This window comes from Abramis brama, assembly GCF_963993115.1.
Source record: "Abramis brama genome assembly, chromosome: 19".
NCBI lineage: Eukaryota > Metazoa > Chordata > Actinopteri > Cypriniformes > Leuciscidae > Abramis > Abramis brama.
In genome coordinates, this window is record NC_139981.1 from 15,293,253 (window position 1) to 15,313,332 (window position 20,080).

Sequence of the window (20,080 nt, forward strand, 5' to 3'; positions counted from 1 at the left end):
CAATCAGAAGTATTCCAAGGTGCTGTGTAATAAAAAAAAGTTGATGAAATTAATGTGGTAAGTCTGTGGTTCGATTTATTTATTCAGCATTTTTTATCACAAAGAACTGTTTTATATGTGCATTTATCTTCTTAAAGTGCATAGATATATATTTGAAAAGTCATAATAATAACATACCCATTTCTCCTCTGACAACTGGCCCCATAGTTTAATTCAGTTGAATTCAATTGAATTAAATGTACAGATGCATAATAGCAGTTGTGCCAAGTTTGCAAAACATCAAAATTACATCACACACTTACAATTCGTCAAAGATCTGCACTTTATTATACAGTAGGCCACAATATAAACGTCACACTTCCTTTGATAACAAATGATCACTTCCTAACAGTTAAAACACTTATAGTGCCTTACAATAGGCCAGTCAAACTGTTTCCAACAATTATGGCACAAGAAACACTAAAATGTGGATTCAACAGTCTTTTAGACCAAGATGGACAAAGAGAAGATGGCTATTTGTTTCCCAGTCACTAGCTATGTCTGAAACTGAAGTCTCGTTGCTTGACTTAAAGGCAATGTTTTTGTATAAAAGTAGCCTGTCTCCTTAAAAAAAACTGGTTTCAGACTGGCTTCCAAAGCATTATAACTTCACAACTAAAAATCAACAACAAATTCAAGTGAACTTAAGAGATAAGCAAGCAAATATTTAATACTTATTTCTTCTTAGTAGAAGTTGAAAAATACATTTATGAACAAATTTACTTCTTTCAATCTCCCCATCAGATGTTTTTTTTCTTTTCACCAACTGCCAAACCACATGCATTTCTGCATTCAAAAAATGATCAGATGAAGGCATCTTTTAGACACAAGCGTTATCTGTCCATTTGGAATGAGACTCTCACACATTCAGAGAGACGGGGTTTAATGAACCCCAGGGTACGAACTGGGTTAGACGGCAAACAGAAAAGTGTGCTCAATCCAAATATTGACTGAGGGAAAGAGGCTGCGAGAAAAACAAGAAGAGGACAGAGAGCCTTCATCGTTTAATGAAAAAGAAAGGAAGATGAACTTCAGCCACTATTACGGAAGAAAGGGGTCTTTCCTGAAAGCATCTGTGCTGTGGAGGTATGGCTAGACCTCTAGGTACACTCTGAAACAGCAGTGTGGAACAATGCACAGTAACATGCACACTTGATCTATTAATATCAATGTAGGCTATTTGTATTCTATGTGGATAGTGACCATCAGTAGCACTGCCCCTGATTGTCCACACATAAACACTAAGTATGATGAGAGAAAGGCAGCATACACTCTCACACAGAGGAGACAATATGTGATATGCTCCATCACTTTGATTAGTTTTAAGTTAGGCTATATGCACTAAATGAAAAAGCAACGTTTTTGCTGTATAATATTACACTACCATTATCTTTCGAACCGCCGTCGAGATAACTATCATCATTTTCATTAAATTTGTGGCTGTCATAAAAACCTGTTTTTGAGAAAATGACGTCTAAAGATTCCACAGGTCCTGTCAGAATTAGTAAGTTTATTCTTATAATTTAGACAATAACAGGCTAAGTATAAAGTTTATTTATAATAGTGTGCAGTGCATATATAAACTATAATTTTACTTCTCCAGCTAGCTAACGCTATGGCCACTGAATGGCTTTCCTGAGGTAAATGTAACGTTACCATGTTCGCAAGCTGTTTTATTGACGTCTTTCCGCCGTTGAAACTCTTCTTCACCGATTACATGAGAAATGATACATTTTAGTAAGTTGTACTTTATTTTTAAATAGACCTTTGGAAGTCCATTCATGTTTATTTTGTGCTTTAACTAGTAGTAGGAATAGAAGATCGGTTAACGCGCGCGCTCTGTCACACCATGATCGAGAAAGGTCTGCAGGGCTGCAGTAATGGGCGTGCAGGAAAGGTGAATTGCTACAATCCTCTCCGAACAAAGCCCCCTTCCTCTCCGAATCAATACAAGTCTGCCGATCCTCACATACTTATCCAAAAATACTCTTCTTCAGCGAGCATCCATTATAAAACTCTCACAGTACATTAATTTTGACAACTACGCGAATATATTTAAACTGTTCATGCAGACCTTTTACAACGCCCATTACTCCAACCTGCGACCTGTCACACCACGCTCATTTAATGCCATCAAAACGTAATTTATCTTTTCAAGTTTCATAAAAAATTTACATAATTTGATAGATGATACTTTGTTTAATCAAAAAACATAAAATTCAAGTTCGTTTTGCGTAGCCTATCGTTTTTCCACACACGGCACATTACTTCAGACTCAAAATGATAGAGCGCGACACATGCTGTAACAAACGGAAGAAGAGGCACTTTATATTGCAAGACGTTTTTGAGAAAACTGGATTAAAGTATCACACGTACCTATAAAAACATGGAAGATCAATTACCTGAAAATTCCTGCAAGTATATTCACACTGACTACACATTATTATGATCTGTTGCAAGGAGCTACGAGTATCCATAACAAGAAACTTCAGCAAGCTCTAAACACAGAAAAGACACGTCTGTCTGAGAGTCGGCTTTAAGATTAGAAAATAAAGCCTATTCTCAAAGCCTGTAGATTAAGATAATATTCTCTCACAGGGGAAGACTGAATACACAAAAAGTGCAATATTTCACACAATGTGCTCAGGTAGCACTTATATATATTTACTAACACTTGTACATGTGCTAAGAACTCTCCAGAGGGCTGCAAGTAAGAATTACAGCAGAGAAATTCATCCGCTAACACTTTGAAAAGTATTCAGAGTTAAGAAAAAACACTTCGTATTTCAAAAAGTCAAACAGTCAAGTTGTTCACAAAACAAGTCTCTAAAAGGCAATAGTATGGAATAATATTGCTGTGCCATTCCTTTGCCTAACTTGAAGCTCAGCTTAGGCTACTTGAGCATTCCCAGAATCCCTCTCTTTCTATTCTTACAGAGGAATGGTCTCAATATATTCTTCTAGATCTACCCTCCCCCTGCACTCCTGCAGAACAACCTTGGACCCTTTTGCTGTTTTCCACTCTCCATTCTTCCTCTTGTCCATGTCCTCCACCTCCCTCTCAAAATGATTTCTGCCCTCCCTAGGTGACCTGGCTTTACCCGCACTCCTCTCCACTGCCTCGTTTTTTCCCACTCTTGTCCCTGTGGATCCAGAGGCCGGAATGCGTTTCTTCCTGGGTGGCCCCCAGATGAAGTTCTCGGGCGGGTGGTAGTGGCGCTGGGCGAAGCGAAGCAGGGCACGTCTCTGAGCGTGGTGCCGCAGCGTGTAGACAAAGTATTCCAGTGCGCTGTGACGCATGTTGGGTAATGTGCCCTCCACCAGCGCCTCCTCCAAAAGCAGACGCACCAAGGGCAGCTTGAAGCTTTCAAAGCCCAGCTCACCAAGGCTTTTCAGAATGCGTGTGATACGCAAGTAGTTGTGCTGTGACCTGGAAAGACAAGAGGTCATAGTACAAAAAATACGTTTAACATAATATTCAACATTTTCAATAAAGTAATGTTGGTTGTTGACAAACGAGAACATTTTATGACATTTTATTTTTGGTCACTGGAGTTTGTCAGTAATAGTGGAAAAGGGTCCAAGCATATTAAGGGGTCGTTCACACAGAATGAGACCATTGCTCTCACGTCTTGCTTCTTTTGCAGTGTTTTGCAAAAATGTTCTAAAAATGCGGACCTCAAGCTAAAAGAAGATAGCATTTTTTTCCATTTCACTGACCTGCATCTCACGTTTTTAACCCGCAAAAACATGTTCTGTGTGAATGGTCCCTATTTCTGCAATAAAAATTACCATATTTACTAAATATATTTACTAAAAACAAAAGCTGGTCTGTTGGAGGGTTTTCTTGTGTGCTTTTATAAAGTAACCATTATACAGGTGGTATAAGGTGCCCAAGGCCATAGTCTATTTCTATCTATTTTTGCCTTTTCTGTTTTTCTTTGATGTACAGCACTTTGGCCAACCAAGGTTGATTTTGAATGTGCTTTATAAATAAAATTTGATTTGATAGTATATTGCACGCCTTGACACACTTTAGTTGTATTAACAATATACAAAATAATAAAATATACCATATATTAATAAAAAATATACCGAATATTTACTTATGTGACCTAGTTTTAAGTATTAAGAACCCTCCATTATATAAACTTTACAAATTAATTAATTAATAGGACACAGTACCAATTAACTTTGGGATACTGAAATTTATTTGACATTACTTAAGTTGTTTTGGCTAATCTATGGCTACACTGTAAACTTTGGTTTCACTTTATTTTGATGGTCCCTTTAACACATTCTGTTGACTATAAGTAACATTGCACCTACTGTGCATGTCTACTAATTCTCATTAGAGTTTTAGTAGAGTATTAGTAGACTGGTAGGGTTAGGGTTAGAATCAGTTGACATGTACTTGCAAAGTTACTTATAGTTAGAAGATTGTCTGTTGGAGGACCATCACAATAAAGAGTTAGCAGATATTAAGCAGGGAGTCTACTAATACTCTAATAAAAGTTAGTTGACATGTAGTTGCAAAGTACAGGCAGATTTTTAACTTGTTTGAAGTATAAACAAGATTAAAATAAGTTAAAACATCTGACAGTGCAGTATATCCAAAAACAATTAAATTTAAATTGCATTACTTGAAAACAGGCCTAAATATCTTCTGCAGTGTTGCTTCTCAAGTAAATTGATCTGAAATGGATTGTTTTTTGAAAATAAAAACTCATTAAGGAGTCATTTTTGTCCAGTGTAAGATAATAAACTCAGCGTTCTCAAAATTATAGCTTTTGGTACGGGCCCATTCACGCTGCAGACAAAGTTCATCAAGCGGTGCCTCTCTGTAATGTAATATGTGTCCTCTATGGCACAGTCCTGGGGCAATGACACACAGACAGATACGCACAGTCATCTATGTCTACCACTCAGCGCGCTGCACTGCGGATTTTCTTTCGCTCCCTCCTTGCTTATCATGCGTTCATCAAACTCATTTTTTAACTCTCCTTTCCAACTGTCTCTACATTTCTTTCCCCGCTCACATTCACCATCTCCCTAAATGTAAAAGTTTTTGTATCCTATTCAGTTCTTCTCTATTTATCCTCCTCTGTGCGCCTGACCCATTTCTCGGGCCCATGCATGAGATGGTCACATGACGGTACAGTCAGGGTCATGACCAAAATTGTGTTTCAGGGATTGGAGACTAAGGATGCTAACTCCCTGGACTGAAGCACGCTAAATATGGCAGGAGACAGGAGACTAAGATTAGGGAATGTAAAGAGAACTGGTGCAAGTGGAGTAGAACATGAAGATCAGAGGAAAGGAATTATAGAGTAAAAAGGACTTAAAAACAGCAAACCGAAAAGAAAACTCACTCATTCAGGTGCTGGAAGCGATCCTGCCAATTTGGGGCCCGAGCCACATTCCCATTTTTATCCAGGAGTTTGATTCCAAAGAAATCCAACATGATCGTATATGCTAGGAGGAAGCGTCTCTTGGCTTCTCGAGTGCTTTGGAATTCCTGTTGACATCAAAAAGTCACTCTGTAAAAGGTGATCTGCACAATGACTGCAGCAGGTTATTTAAGGGCAAATACAAAAAGAGGCAGGATGACACTAAAACACAACATGCCACTGCCTGAAACCTATTTTTAGATGTTCTGACACCTTTGACTAGATGATAACACACTATTAAAAATAAAGGTTCCAATTAGAACCAAAGGATTTTACAGCTTAATATATTAGTATATATATATATAAACATTTTATTCTTTAGTTGTTTATTCTATGTACCAGAACTTTAAAGTACTTAAAATTATATATATTAAACTCTGTCTAAAGTTGGCAATATGGTTCTCTGGTTTAAACAGCAAAATAAAATAAAAAACCCTTACAAAGAAGAAAGTTCTTTGATGCGAAGAACCACTGAAGAACCTTTATTTTTAAGAATGTACAGTATATGTCTTGACTGTTCTTTCAGATCTTGAAAGGAGGTGTTTGACTTTAGAAACATACCTTTATCTCATCCTGAGTGAGTTCTTGAGCATAAAAATTCAGGCCCTGTTCTCTGAGTGGGAAGAGCCTGTAACAGCAGTCAAGAAACAGGTTAGGATCTACCTCAGAATTAATCATTATTTCACGAGTTCCTTTGCCCATATAATCTTTAAGCTAATAAGGTTAAGCGTATTTGGCTTGCTGGCTTGCTTCTCGGGGAAGCAGCTTCAACTCGAGCTTAGATATAGCCCCCAGTGGGACTACTAATGCTTGGATGATGAGTATGGTAGCAAGATGCCTAAATTATATTGGTGGAGTTGGGGAGGTGGAGGGATGCAAAAACAGCTGATGCCAGAGCAAGGTGCGGCTGCTTATATGGTCTGGCAGTTAATTGAAAGATTAGATGGGTTCACTCCTCCCAAAATTACGTTGTGAACTTCACTTATCAATTACAGAAACAACTGACAACATTGGACAATAAACATCTGCAAACATTTTTGGTATTATAGGAAACATTTTGATTAATTTCGAGTAAGTAAAAGAAATATATTAAATATATACTGTATGCATTTATCCATAGAGACTTACATTTCATTGAAGGTGTACATTTTACCCTGGGAATTGAACCCATGACCTTGACGTTGCTAGTGCTATGCTCTACTGTTTGAACTACAGGAATATAGTCATTTGCTAGAATTTCATTGTATTAGCCTACATCATATATTAGCTTTATATCAACCATACAAAGTTCCCTAGATATCAGTATTGGCACCGACCATTGACAAACCCACATCAAGGAAAAAGAAAGAGAAAAAGAAAAAGGACACACACACACAAATGCAATAAAGGGGAAATTTATCTCTGTCAGCAGTTTGATCCGACATCTTGCTGGCCACTAGCGAAGGACAACCCGCAAACCTCGGCACATCTTTCTTTTCCCTTCTTCTCTTCAGCCTCCCTTGTTTCTTTTCTCTCTCTGAAGTCATGAAGTCCTGGCCGGATGCTTGCTATAGCAGTTAAGCTTTTGCTTAGTGTTGCCAAATTTTGCTAGAGAAAAAGTGACCTGGCCTGAAAAAACAACCCCAAAATAAGCGACCCCTGATTTTGGTTGGTGGGGCATACGCACATAATAATAATAATAATTTGTTACATTTATATGGCGCTTTTCTGGGTACATAGAAGGCGTGATTCTCCTCAACCATCACCAGTGTGCAGCATCCACCTGGATGATGCGACGGCAGCCATATTGCGCCAGAACGCCCACCACACACCAGCTTACAGAGGCCAATGGGCAAATTTGGCCAGGATGCCGGGGTTAAACCCCTACTCTTTTTTCAGAAGGACATCCTGGGATTTTTAATGACCACAGAGAGTCAGGACAGATGACACATCACGCAGTCTGCAGAGGGAACCATTTTTAAGGGATTTAGTTCATGTTTTCTATTATGTTCTGTCAAAAACATTGATCGTTTTTATTCTTTAACATGTTTTTTTTCAATGAAATGAATGTAGGCCTACTATATTTTAGTTCGATAATGTTTTTTTATTTCATATTTTGTATTTTAGGGGATTTATGGTACTAAATTATATTTACACTGTATTTAAAATCCATTTATTCACTTTTTGAGCATAAATCTGAAAATTAAATTTCCAACTCGTAAATCTTGAACGCTGTAGAGCACAGACTTAAGTCTGATCTCTTTTCAAAGACGACACTTGGCAGAGTATTGCTGAAGTGAAAAAAAGTTACAGAATTTTACGTTTATTGTTATTAAAAATGCACAAAAATACTATTTAAAATTTTTATATGAAATACATATTTTCAAAAACACTTTACTCTAAAACTGCAAGAAAAACAAGCCATGAATCTAAACAAATTATGTTCCAAATTTGAGCTTGATATCTCAAAAAAATGAGCTTTCAAATAAAGTACGATTTTGTTTGGCCGCAGTACCAAAAGTTTTCACTAGATGAAATTTGTCTCCCATTCATTTCCAATGCGGTCATTTTTGGTCAAGTCTGACTATTTTTTCAGGACCATTTTACCTTTTCAAATGATGTTTACCAAGTTTTGTACCATTCTGATCAAGTAAAAAATTCTTAAAAAACAAAACGTACGTTTTTTTGGTCAAAAATGTCCGAATAGCATTTTCTAGCCCCATTCAGAAAAGTCCTAAATGAAGTCTCTTCCCTGGCAAATGGGGATTTTATTGTCCTCAAAACTCATAAAACACGTAAACAAGCCAACTTATTTTCCTTGTCTATCTGATAAGATATGATTTACAAAAAAAGAGCCTACCCACGATTACCCAAATCTATAAGCGACTTCTTAAAAAAACAAGGCCAAATATGCATATAATAAGTGGAATTGGCAACTCTGCTTTCACTGTCATCTCGTCTTTATTTACTTAAAGAGGCAAAATGCTAGCAACCTGTCTGCTTACAATCACTCACCGTTTACGTGTTTTTACATTCGCTAATTGATATTATGCAAATAGCCCTGCAAGCATACAGAGTGTGAAAAAATTTGTAGGGGGGAATGAGAGAAGCTAATCACTTTTTCCTCGGCAGGAGGGTGTGCCGAGGTACGATTGGCAGCATATGCGCGAAGCCTGATTTTAGAACCGTGTTGTTATTTCACGCAGGCTCAGGGCATCATGTCCTCCCCCTCTTCCTCACCCTCACAGCACAGACAAGAACGAACAGGAGCTTCAGCTATGAGAGTGTGTGAGATGTAACGACACCCAGCTAAGAGCTTTACAAGAGCACATGACGTACAGTAGAACCACTGTTCAACCTTCATACGGCCTTCAAAGTTAGCTGAAAATCACCTTGTGAGCAGATTCTAATTCATTACTGTTTACATGTTTCTTAATTAGTGTCATAGGAATTGTATAATATTTATTTTTAAAAATAATTAGAGGATAAAATAGGATGACTAAGGCATTAAACAAAAAAACAAATGACATGACGTCAATTTAAAGGCTAATTTTAGCAGTTTTTTGACTGATTAGAATAAGGTCTGTGGTTAAAGCTACAGTCCGTAGTTTTTCCTCTTTGTCGCAATCTCTGTTAGAAATCTGCAATTGCAGTTATTCGCGGAATTATCAACTTTTCATGGGTTGTGCCTCGGCACGGCACAGCACGGATGAATCCAATGTTTTGAGGAGAATGTCCGGCTGTCAGTCACCACGCCGGTGTGAATACTGTCCGATTCTACTTTATGGAAGTATGACCAACATAAGAATTTTCACCGGAAAATATCATCTGAACAAGTAAGTAACATCCACTTTTGTTCTGACCAACTAAGGGAAAAAAAGCATTGCGCTGATTAATTCTAACGATCGCTTATCATATCACGTCAAACCGTGCAAATTATACTTTGTTCTCAAATTGTTAATGTTAACAACATCAGCACTGCGTGACTACACTTAATGCCCTTCCGATATTTATCCTTGTTTTCGCATGGGCCGGTTGCAGTCTCATTTTTTCTGTAGCCACTCCGAAGTCCCAATTCTTTTGCGTTTTACAACGGGTGAATCTCCAGCTGTCACTGGTGATTGTCGTTTGAACCTTTCTGGATCCGCCATCAAATTGATAAGTTTAATTATATCAAGTGCTGTGAGAAAAGGCTATAAATCTCCACCTCCAACATCCTCACACGCAATATAGCCTACTAGCCGAGACACCTTAAAATGTGTACAGATGTGACGTAATGACGCAAAGACATGCTCGAATTTCCCGCGGAAATCCACCAGTACCACTGGAATTAAAAACATTATTACAAGTTTACCGTTTTGAATCCAGCTAAGGCAAGCAGATAGTTTGGAACACTGGCTGGTTATGTACTTGCAAAAAAATATATTTTGGATCATTTTTAAAAAGTAAAAAAAAAAAAAGTTAAAGTTAATAATTTAAAAAAAGTTATGGACTGCAGCTTTAACTTTACTTGAGATACATAAAACCATTACACACATTTATACTTCAAGTGTGAATACTGAACCTGTTGTGTGCTTTGAAAATGTTGCTAATATCAGCAGTTGATCAAGAACATGCTTGTGGTAACTTACATCATTATTTAACAAAAAATACATTTTTAAGCCCATATTGATTAAAAAAATTACAAGTCATGTTGAAAAGTCTCTTCTACCCCGCAAATGGTAATTCTCTTCCAGGTTTTAGGACTACAAACTGAACAGCTTTCTTTAAAGATCTGATAAGGCCAAAAGGAAGCAATTTGTATTGTTTGGCCAACAGAAGCAAAAGGCGAATGCAGGCACATATTGTCCTTCAAAAATTCACACATTAGACCTTATCTTATGCACAAACTGCAGTTTGAATAAGATTAATTTCCTCTTTTTCCTTTTTCCTCGATGTTGGGTATTTCTCTGATACCAACAGCTTTAAAAGACAAATATGAAATATGCATTTTCATGTCTCAATATATCCAAAGCTATGATGCACCCAAGCAGCTGAATGCTGTTTCACTAAAGTGCTTGCAAGATGTTAAATTAATCATGCTTGATTTAATCTCAAATTCTTAGAAAAGCTTACATACATTCTTTCCTATAATGTGGGTTGCACTTTTCTTCTGCCATTAAGATTAAACCTTTATCGTTTGCCTCTTCAATGTTAGGAAAATGGACCATTTAATCAAAAAATGCCCTCAAGTCATAGACATTCCCCAAAGCTTCTTCAGTTACTAAAGAGATGATGTCAGCCAAAGCGGTCCATGAATATTTAAGCAACGTTAAACATTAAAGAAACTTTTTATCCAATGTAGTCCTAAGGCCATCCTTTGTCGCCAAAGAGGATGTTACTGACCCCTTGACCTGCAGATACCACAATTGTGCTGATTTTGTCTTTATCACTGCCTTTGTCCGCTTTCATGCTTTTGTTTGCTTTTGCCTTGATCTACAGGATTTGCATCTAAAGAAGATGAAGTTCATTTCAAACAGATGGTAAAGAAAAACATATCTAATCCCCCCTCCAAAAATCCCTCATGCATATTAGCGTGTAACTTTCTCTGTTCTTTCAACAAGCAATAATAATAATTTAATAATAAGTGACTGGCCAATAACAATTTGTGAAGTCTAATAAGAAGTCATTATTGAATATTGATGAAATGTCTTACCACTGAATGTATGTATGATTGTGCTCTAGTTTTTCATAGTCTCCCCTCCATTTAGTGAGAATTTCTTCAATATAAATACCTGGGGGGACAAAAAAAAAAAAAAAAAATCATCACAACGGGCCAAGCTCAGAATTAGTCTCTTAAAACTCTAATAAAGAGACTGTTCACCCACAAATTACAATTCTGTCAAGATTTTTTCTAATGCCTATGACTTTATTTCTTCCATGGAAAATCAAAGGTCAAACTGTGAATAATGTCCTGGTAATTCTTTTTCATGCAGACAGTTTAAAAAAAGAATGCAAAAGCGCCATAAAATATCCATAGTCCATACGAGTTTTTACAATGAGCATACCAAAATTTAAGTCATTATTGATTTGTCTTCTCTTCCAACAAGCTCTTAACTTGAGAATTACTGGAACCTTGATCATTTAAGTTTTACAAATAAGTGAAATTTGTGATCAAATCATTCAGATCAAAAATTATTAATTCTCATGTCAGACATCACTTATTCTCTAATGAACACATTAACATGCTAATGAGAAAATTCTGTCATAATTTACTCACCATTTGTTCCAAACCTGCTTGACTTTCTTTCTTCTGTGGAACACAAAAGAAGGTATTTTGAAGAATGTTGGTGACCATTTTATGGAGAAAAAAAACCTTTTGACATATCAACATATCTTCTTTTAATGTTCCACAGAAATAAAGGAAGTCAAAGCTTATATCAGCTTTGATTTTTATGACATGAGGGTGAGTAAATGATGACAGAATTTTCATTTTGGGGTGACCTATCACTTTAAGAAGACACACAGGACTGTGTGTTGTTTCAGAGTGTAAATAGAGGTGTAGGTCATCTGGAAACACTGAAATCTCTGGGGGACACAGAGAACGGCATTTTGTGTGTGTGTGTGCGCGTGTGTGTGAATGTGAGTGTGTCCTACACAAACAGCAGTGAAGCAGTTGCTGCCATTAAATGCTTGCACAACAGATTCAGTTAATTCTCAAACATGCCCACAATAACCAATAAATGGCTCCTCTGAGATGTCTTCACTGTCTGCCTGCCTAAAGTGGCCCGCAGGGAAAACATTCAGCTAATGAAGCACTCCAGAACCCATGTTCTTCCTTCACACCAGCTGGCATGTGTATTCAGTTGTAAAAACTGCTTCATGTTTGTCTAGGTAGAAATGTTCTTGCAGTATGTATGTTCATGTCTTTGTGTACTGTAATATTCTTGTGTTGGCAGGTAAAATATTGTAGGTGGGACTGACAACACTTTTTGCCTTTAGCAAAATCTCTTTTTAGACCGACACATTTAATCCACAGCAATTTTCAGAACATGTCCAGTGCAACATGGAGGTTAAAGCAATAGTTCAACCAAAATTTTAAATTCAGTCACTATTTACTCACCCAGACCTCATGTTGTTCAAAACCATGGATACAGAAAACAGAAGGATACACTTTTCTGTAAATAATGCCAGGTCATATTGATCACGGCTAAGAAGATCCAATACAGCAGTGTTAAAGTATAAAATGTTTTATTATTTTTTTTCATTAATCAGTCAATCCAGCAAGATCTGTCTTTGAGCTGAACAAATGATTCAGAATGGTTTTGTGAATCACATAAACCAATTAATTGATAAGGAATTACTCAAAATAATGATTCAATCTCATAACAGACATCTGTAGGTACTGTAAAAAGTGGATTATGTACATTCTTAAATTTCTTTTTAAAACTTTCATTAGTATTACACAGAAAAAAAATAACAGCACACAAATTTGGAACAAATAAATAATGACTTATGAGTCATTGAATGAGTTCTGGCTGAACTATTCCTTCACTGTAAAACATTTCTAACCCTCCCAAATCAAAAATTTCAAGTGACCAATAACATCTAAATTTTTCAATTGGCCCAAGTGAAATTCTTGTTGCAATAGTCTGTTAACATTGGCTCAATGAGAAATAATACGTCAGACTAATTGAAAAATGTAGATGTTATCGGTCACTTGAAATTTTTGACTTGGGGATGTAATTTTTTTTTACAGTGTTGAAGTGTTATAATAATCATGGGTAACATGTTTTTTTAAGGATCAAGGATCGTTTGTGTGAACCATGGTTTGAATCTTGCTGAATTACCAGCCCAGATCATTATTTCCACCAATGCTTCTTTTCCTGAAGTGGCTGCTTGTTATTACTGTGAACAAAATTTCCCCAAGTAACAATTAAGGTCTCACAGTCTCATTATGAGAATCAAGGGACTTCCAGAGAGGAAGTTCCTTTAATGTAATGGTGATTTAAAAACAATAAAGCAAATTTGTTTGGCAAACATTTTGAACACCATACAATGCTGTCATGGAAAGAATAGCAATAATATTAGTTAATTATTAAAGAATACAGGAAATAGACAGTGTTAGATAGAGAAAATCCCTCAACTATGATACAATGCAGTGCACATTTAGAGCATATCACTCCTGACACATTCAGTGGATGAAGTAAAATGCACACATATGAAGGATTTGTAAGAAACATACCACTATATTGCCAAAAGTATTGGTACACCCCTTCAAATCATTGAATTCAGGTGTTCCAATCACTTATATGGCCACAGTTGTATAAAATCAAGCACCTAGGCATGCAGACTGCTTCTACAAACAATTGGGAAAGCAATTGGGAACAACAGCAACTCAGCCACGAAGTGGTAGGCCATGTAAAATCACAGAGCGGGGTCAGCGCATGCTGAGGCGCACAGTGTGCAGAAGTCGCCAACTTTCTGTCAATAGCTACAAACTTCGTGTAGCCTTCAGATTAGCTCAAGAACAGTGCGTAGAGAGCTTCATGGAATGGGTTTCTATGGCCGAACAGCTGCATCCAAGCCTTACATCACCAAATGCAATGCAAAGCGTTGAATGCAGTGGTGTAAAGCACTGGACTGCATTGTGTCAAGTGTAAAGTTTGGTGGAGGGGGGATTATGGTGTGGTGTTGTTTTTCAGGGGTTGGGCTTGGCCCCTTAGTTCCAGTGAAAGGAACTCTTAATGTTTCAGCATACCAAGAAATTTTGGACAATTTCATGCTCCCAACTTTGTGGGAACAGTTTGGGGGTGGCCCCTTCCTGTTCCAACATGACTGCGCACCAGTGCACAAAGCAAGGTCCATAAAGACATGGATGAGTGAGTTTGGTGTTGATGAACTTGACTGGCCTGCACAGAGTCCTGACCTCAACCCGATAGAACACCTTCTCATCCAACATCAGTGACTGACCTCACAGATGTGCTTCTAGAAGAATGGTCAAAAATTCCCATAAACACACTTCTAAACCTTGTGGAAAGCCTTCCCAGAAGAGTTGAAGCTGTTATAGCTGAAAAGGGTGGGCCAACTCAATGTTAAACCCTACAGATTAAGAATGGAATGTCACTAAAGTTCATGTGCATGTAAAGGCAGACGTCCCAAAACTTTTAGCAATATAGTGTAAGTGATGGTCTGCTTTTCAGTCCAGATCCCACTGTACAGTCTTATGCTTCTTTCATTAAAACATATAAGCAAACACACACTCACCGTCCGGCACCAGGGGGATCTTATTCAGATAGAATCTCAGATTGCGATATTCATTCGGCTGACGAGGCTCCTTGTAGTTCTGAGCAACAAAATCCCAGAATAAAACCAGGACAAAAAGATACAGAGAGAGTGAGAGAGCAAAAAAACAAAAACAATTGTACACCTAGTCTCAACTATTTTTTCTTCTGACCATACGACAATATTTACTGGAAACGTTCATATTCAAAGATGATCGGCCTCCGAGCTCTGCATGAGAAATCTAAAGAGAGTAGATGTAATTCTTTACCGGATAACTGTGGCGATACTTGTACAAGTCCTTTGCGGCATAAAAGCTCCTCTTCATCCTAGTGGAAGACTCCATTATGTCACCAAACTGTGTGAGAGGAAGAGAGCAAGAGGAATGGAATGGTTACATAGGCAGTGAAAGAGAGTATGAATGACTTCACTCATCAGCATCTGAGCTACATTGTCACTGCTCTTCCCCACTGGGATGCAAATGCTTCTAGACAGGAGAGAGGAGCTCCATTTTGTAGACTACTGTATGTACTTTTTTCTAACTAATTCATGACCATTTTTAGCTCTCAGCCTCTTGTAATGTTCAAACACTGAACATCTTTACGGTTGAGTGAAAGCACAGCACAGAAGGCTTGCACTCTACACACAACATGAAGCTGTTTGCTTGTTGGGACCAATGACATTCTGAAATGCCTGTGAAGCTTATTAATTAATAACATTATATTCACTTACATAAATGCTTTAAATAATGGTCTTCGATGCAGGGTTTAAAAAAAAAAAACTATTACGGTGTGTGTGATAAGCTGTTATCAAAATCTTAGTTTCAAAAGAATAAAAATCCAATTTCCTTCTTCTGCTGACAGGAAATTCAAGAGAGCAAATTTACCTTGAGGAAATAGGTCACATTGAACAGGTCACAGTCTCAGTGGCCTTAAAATCCAGAAATCTTGAGAGAACATGAGCCATTTTTAAAAAATGACTTAACAAGGGCAAAGATTTTACCCACCCTCCCACTTTTAACCATTCTAAGAAAAGTTAACTCTGTGACAACTTCTTCCCTTTTTCTGGTTAATTTCAATCATTTTGGCATTCATTTTATATTATCTCATGTATAATAATACATCTGCATTATTTTTCTATTTTCTTCTACTACTACTACTACACTATTGTGACCTACTGTGCATACAAGTGAAACAAGAGCATTGTTGGTGCAAGAGGGAGGGGAAGTTATTTTGAGTAAAGATCATCAAGGCACATGAATTTTAAAAACTATTAAATTAATGTTGTGCACAGAAAAATCATAACAAATACTGCAATATTGCATAAAATAAGAATTATCCATTTTGATTTCATGGCGACTTTAAGTTTTTTTAGGAGAAAATTACAAGGGGTCGCCACAGTACCCCATGATAGAGTATGTATGAGGAACTAAATCTAAAAAATGCTCAACTGTTTTGGTCAAATTTGATTAATACATTTGACAAAATTAAATAGGCATAACTATATAGGCCAAAATGCTGAAAGGCCAAAAGTAAAAGGTCATAACTGGTTCTTCAAATATAGGTCAAATTTGTGGGACACTTTTAAAATAGTTATTATTAACATAATGTTATTTAATTGTGTTAATATTAGCATAATTACCAATGTTACAAAGCCAACGTCCGATTACTAAAATTAATTGGTAGCCTATTTGTCCTACCGGGACAATAATGACACGACATAGAGTCCATCACAACTCCAACTATTTTGGATACATCTGTTCGGAATTTAGCCAATATTTTACTCTAAATGTACAATTTTCAGTGTAGCGTTGTGTTCTTTACGGCAGCACATGTCTAATTTTAGAATAATTATATGTTAATGGTAATAGGTTGACAAACCAATTATTAGGCTAAGCTACTCCACAGTGTCATACGCTTGCAATTCCTACAGATGCGACAAATGACCGTTTTCAGTTGTTATCCTTTATCTTTTGTTATCTTTTAGTGCTCGTGAATGATGAGAGGCACCTGCGGTGGTCCGTGATCCAGCTGTGCGGCTCCTCTGACGGCATCCGCCGGGCTCACAGACTCGGAGATACCGCTATCCTCCTCCTCTCCTCCCGGCTGATGCTCGTCGCTCTCCGAGTCCGTTTCCCACGTCGAGTCGCATTCTTCCACTGTGCTCGGCTCCTTATATCTCCAGCTGCCCGTCAGATTGCCCATTTAAACCCTATCCTCCGTGCCTACATAGTTAAAAGTCCTCTTTCGGCACAGGATCGAGCTTAAATATGATGTGAAGCTGCCGTTCGGGTCGCTTTTATGTGACTAATGGGGGGATTTCCAGCGCTCTGATGAGAACACACCCCCTTCTGCCCAGAGATCAGCATGATGATGAGGAAGAAGATGATGTGCTCGCACTTAGGGGTTTAAGTTGTAACAATACATCAATATGGATCGATACATCGACCAAAAGATTAACGATATACGATGTATCGTTGCAACGTGTAAAAAATCGATACATAGGGTGTCGGTGTAAGGTGTAATTTTTTTTTTCTGATGACACAAAATCTCATCTATTTTAATGAATGGCAACGCTATTTTTTAATTTTGTCATTTCGTCTGAATATCAACTTTTTTGAGATTTAGTTAATATAATTTGGTGTATTTGGAAAATTGTGATCTATGACATTGCATTATTTATGTTTAATATCAACGTTTTTTGTGTCTATTTGTTAATGAGGGATTTTTGGACACATTAGGCTAATGTTTTTGGATTTGGATGAAAAGTTATTTTGAAGTTATAAAATAACTTATTTTATTTATAGTTGTTATATTTTTAAGTGCATTATAATGATATGTGTGTGCAGCATTAATCCTGTATAATACCTGTTTGTGGTTTACTGTACACTCAAATCTTTATGACATTGTTGCACATCAACTTATACATTGGACCCTGGTGCATAATCCTATACATTGCCATCAAGTAGCAAGCTGTTGTGTGTCGATTTTTCCCCCTCCAAACCAATATGGCCAATGGCCAGTCAGAAATGCCAAGTTGCTCCAGAAAATCCATCCATTCCTTCTGTCCTAGGAGACTCTTGCAGGTAAAAAAAAAAAAAAATGTTGTAGCATCAAGCAATATCTAATGAGTCATATCACAGTTAAATTTTCCCAAGTATTGATTTTAGATTGGAAGAAAATTCTGATTAATCATCTGTCCACTATAGTGGACCTTATGCATCAATGGCCATATTTAAGCTACAATTCATACTATTACTGTGACTGCTGTTTTTGAAATGTACTTTTTTTTTTTACTGTAAATAAATATATTTGTGTTATTAGAATGTAATTTGCATTAACATAAAAAAAGTAATGTGATTACATAATGTCTGTGACTTGTAATGCATTACTTTACACATTACATCAAAAAGTAATCTGATTGCGTAATGCACATTACTTTTAATGCATTACTTTACTTGTAACATCAAAAAGTAATCTGATTATGTAATGCGCGTTACTTGTAACGCGTTACATTACTCAGATTAAAAAGTAATCTGATTACGTAATGCATGTTACTTCTAATGCGTTACTTTACTCGTAACTTCAAAAAGTAATCTGATTACGTAATGCACATTACTTGTAATTAATTACTTTACTTGTTAGATCAAAAAGTAATCTGATTATGTAATGCATGTTACTTAATACATTACTTTACTCGTAACACTAATTTCAGATGAGATTGAAAACACCTGATCGCTAGGTTTTTTCAGAGGATAGCTATGTTAGAAATGTAATCTGGTACACTGGAGGGAGCATCTGAGTTGGGTTTCCACAGTTGTACCTTGACAAGCTGTATAGATCTCTGATTGAATCAAGTCTTCTCATGTTGATATCATGTTCTGATATCAAAGATATGTGAAGGTCAACTTGTATGAAGTTCGATTGCCTTTGCAATATTTCGCATTTACATTTTTTGTATATATTTGATAGTTTTCACATGATTTTATATAATTGGATTGATTGGTTTGTTAAATACACACAATATTGCTGTGTTATTACTGTATTGTTTAATGCAGTATCTCTTCAGTTTAAACCATAAACGCATGCTGAAAATCTCTTAGAAAAATGTGTAAAATAAAATAACATTTCATAAATGTTTTTCATGAATTTGAAAATTGAAATTTTTCATTTCAAAATGTTCATGCCCTAAGAGCAATAAAAACACATAAGAAAAAAAATCCTGACTGAGGTTATCATAATTCATGCATGAAAGGGATAAAAACAGTAACATTGTTACATGGAGTGCTCTTGATCTCCTCTTCACTGATTTCGGGATTTTTGTATTGCAAACTTAATTTCCCAGTGTCCTTTGCCTGTGCTCTTGAGTGTTGTGATAACATTCAGCTGTGTCTTATCTTGTTAATGTTTCCCTATAAGCCCTTGTGTTTCCTGTGTTCTATGGTCTTTTCCTTTGGATGTTGTTGCTGACTCTCAGTTCTGCTCCCTGGTTATCTGGATTTTCTTGTTTTGTTTATTTTGTATTATTCTATAAAATTTTCTCTGCATTTGGATCCTGCATTCTTTTGTCCCTGAGAGCTTGACGTAACAAATAGTTACTGTTAAAATGTTGTGTATCCCTGTGATGACAAATCTGAAGTTTCAGCAGCCAATACTCCTCAGTGTCATATGATCCTTCAGAAATCATTCTAATATGCTGATTAGGTGCTTAAGAAACATTTCTTATTATTATCAACGTTGAAGTTGTGGAGTTTTTATTATTTGAAGAAAAGAAAGAACAGCCTTTATTTGAAATAGGAATCTTTTATAACATTAAACAACTTTATTGTCTGTTTTAATCAATTTCATGGATCCTTGCTAAATAAAACTATTACTTTCTTTAAAAAAAGCTTCCTGACTTCAAACTTGGAATTAAACATGGTAGATGGTATAATACAAATGAAGAAGCATCTATTGAAACTATAGCTATAAGTGATGCATTATTTCAAGTTTGTCATTATATTGTCACAGCTCTGAAAAAAGCTAATAGATTTTGAACAAGTGAATACACACAAATAATTCACATGCTTGTTATAAATAACATGGATCTACAAAATCCATTAGTGTAGTTATTTGTCAAGAAGGGGGAAATCATATACTTTATATTTTCTGTCAGAATGCTTGCACAAAATTTTAAGTGGCTAAATTAGGTAATATGTGGATATGTGGCTTTATTTCCCTAGAACAATAGTTCTCAAACAGGGAGTGCCTTGAAGTCAAAAAGGTTTGAAACCACTGTAATCAACAAATCAAGACCAGTCAGGTGTCTCGCTCTCAATATTTTCGATTTGATAACTTATCGAATAGAAATCA

At 36.5% G+C, this 20,080-nt stretch overlaps 1 protein-coding gene across 2 annotated transcripts; it reads right to left on the reverse strand.

The window, feature by feature from the left end:
- Positions 1–304: 304 nt before the first annotated feature.
- ogfrl1 (opioid growth factor receptor-like 1) lies at positions 305–17,055 on the reverse strand. 2 transcript variants are annotated; one of them, XM_084092877.1, is made up of 8 exons: positions 16,739–17,043; positions 15,001–15,087; positions 14,715–14,793; positions 11,728–11,760; positions 11,164–11,242; positions 6,051–6,117; positions 5,412–5,557; positions 305–3,469 (listed from the first exon to the last, which is right to left on the reverse strand). In XM_084092877.1, exons 1-8 carry the CDS (start codon positions 16,931–16,933, stop codon positions 2,971–2,973), a joined length of 1,185 nt encoding a protein of 394 aa, XP_083949003.1. In that variant the 5' UTR covers positions 16,934–17,043; the 3' UTR covers positions 305–2,970. The 2 variants fall into 2 exon arrangements, with proteins under 2 accessions (XP_083949003.1, XP_083949004.1); XM_084092878.1 differs by lacking the exon at positions 11,728–11,760 and having other exon boundaries at positions 16,739–17,055.
- Positions 17,056–20,080: the final 3,025 nt, after the last annotated feature.

Bases quoted from the DNA above. Each gene is read 5' to 3' on its own strand.
- ogfrl1 (XM_084092877.1), bottom strand. From the start codon at position 16,933: ATGGGCAATCTGACGGGCAGCTGGAGATATAAGGAGCCGAGCACAGTG. The intron at 5,558-6,050 runs GTATGTTTCTAA...TGATGTCAACAG, and splicing joins TCACTCAGGATGAGATAAAG to GAATTCCAAAGCACTCGAGA. The intron at 3,470-5,411 runs GTGAGTTTTCTT...TTGTCTTTCCAG, and splicing joins CGCTTCCAGCACCTGAATGA to GTCACAGCACAACTACTTGC.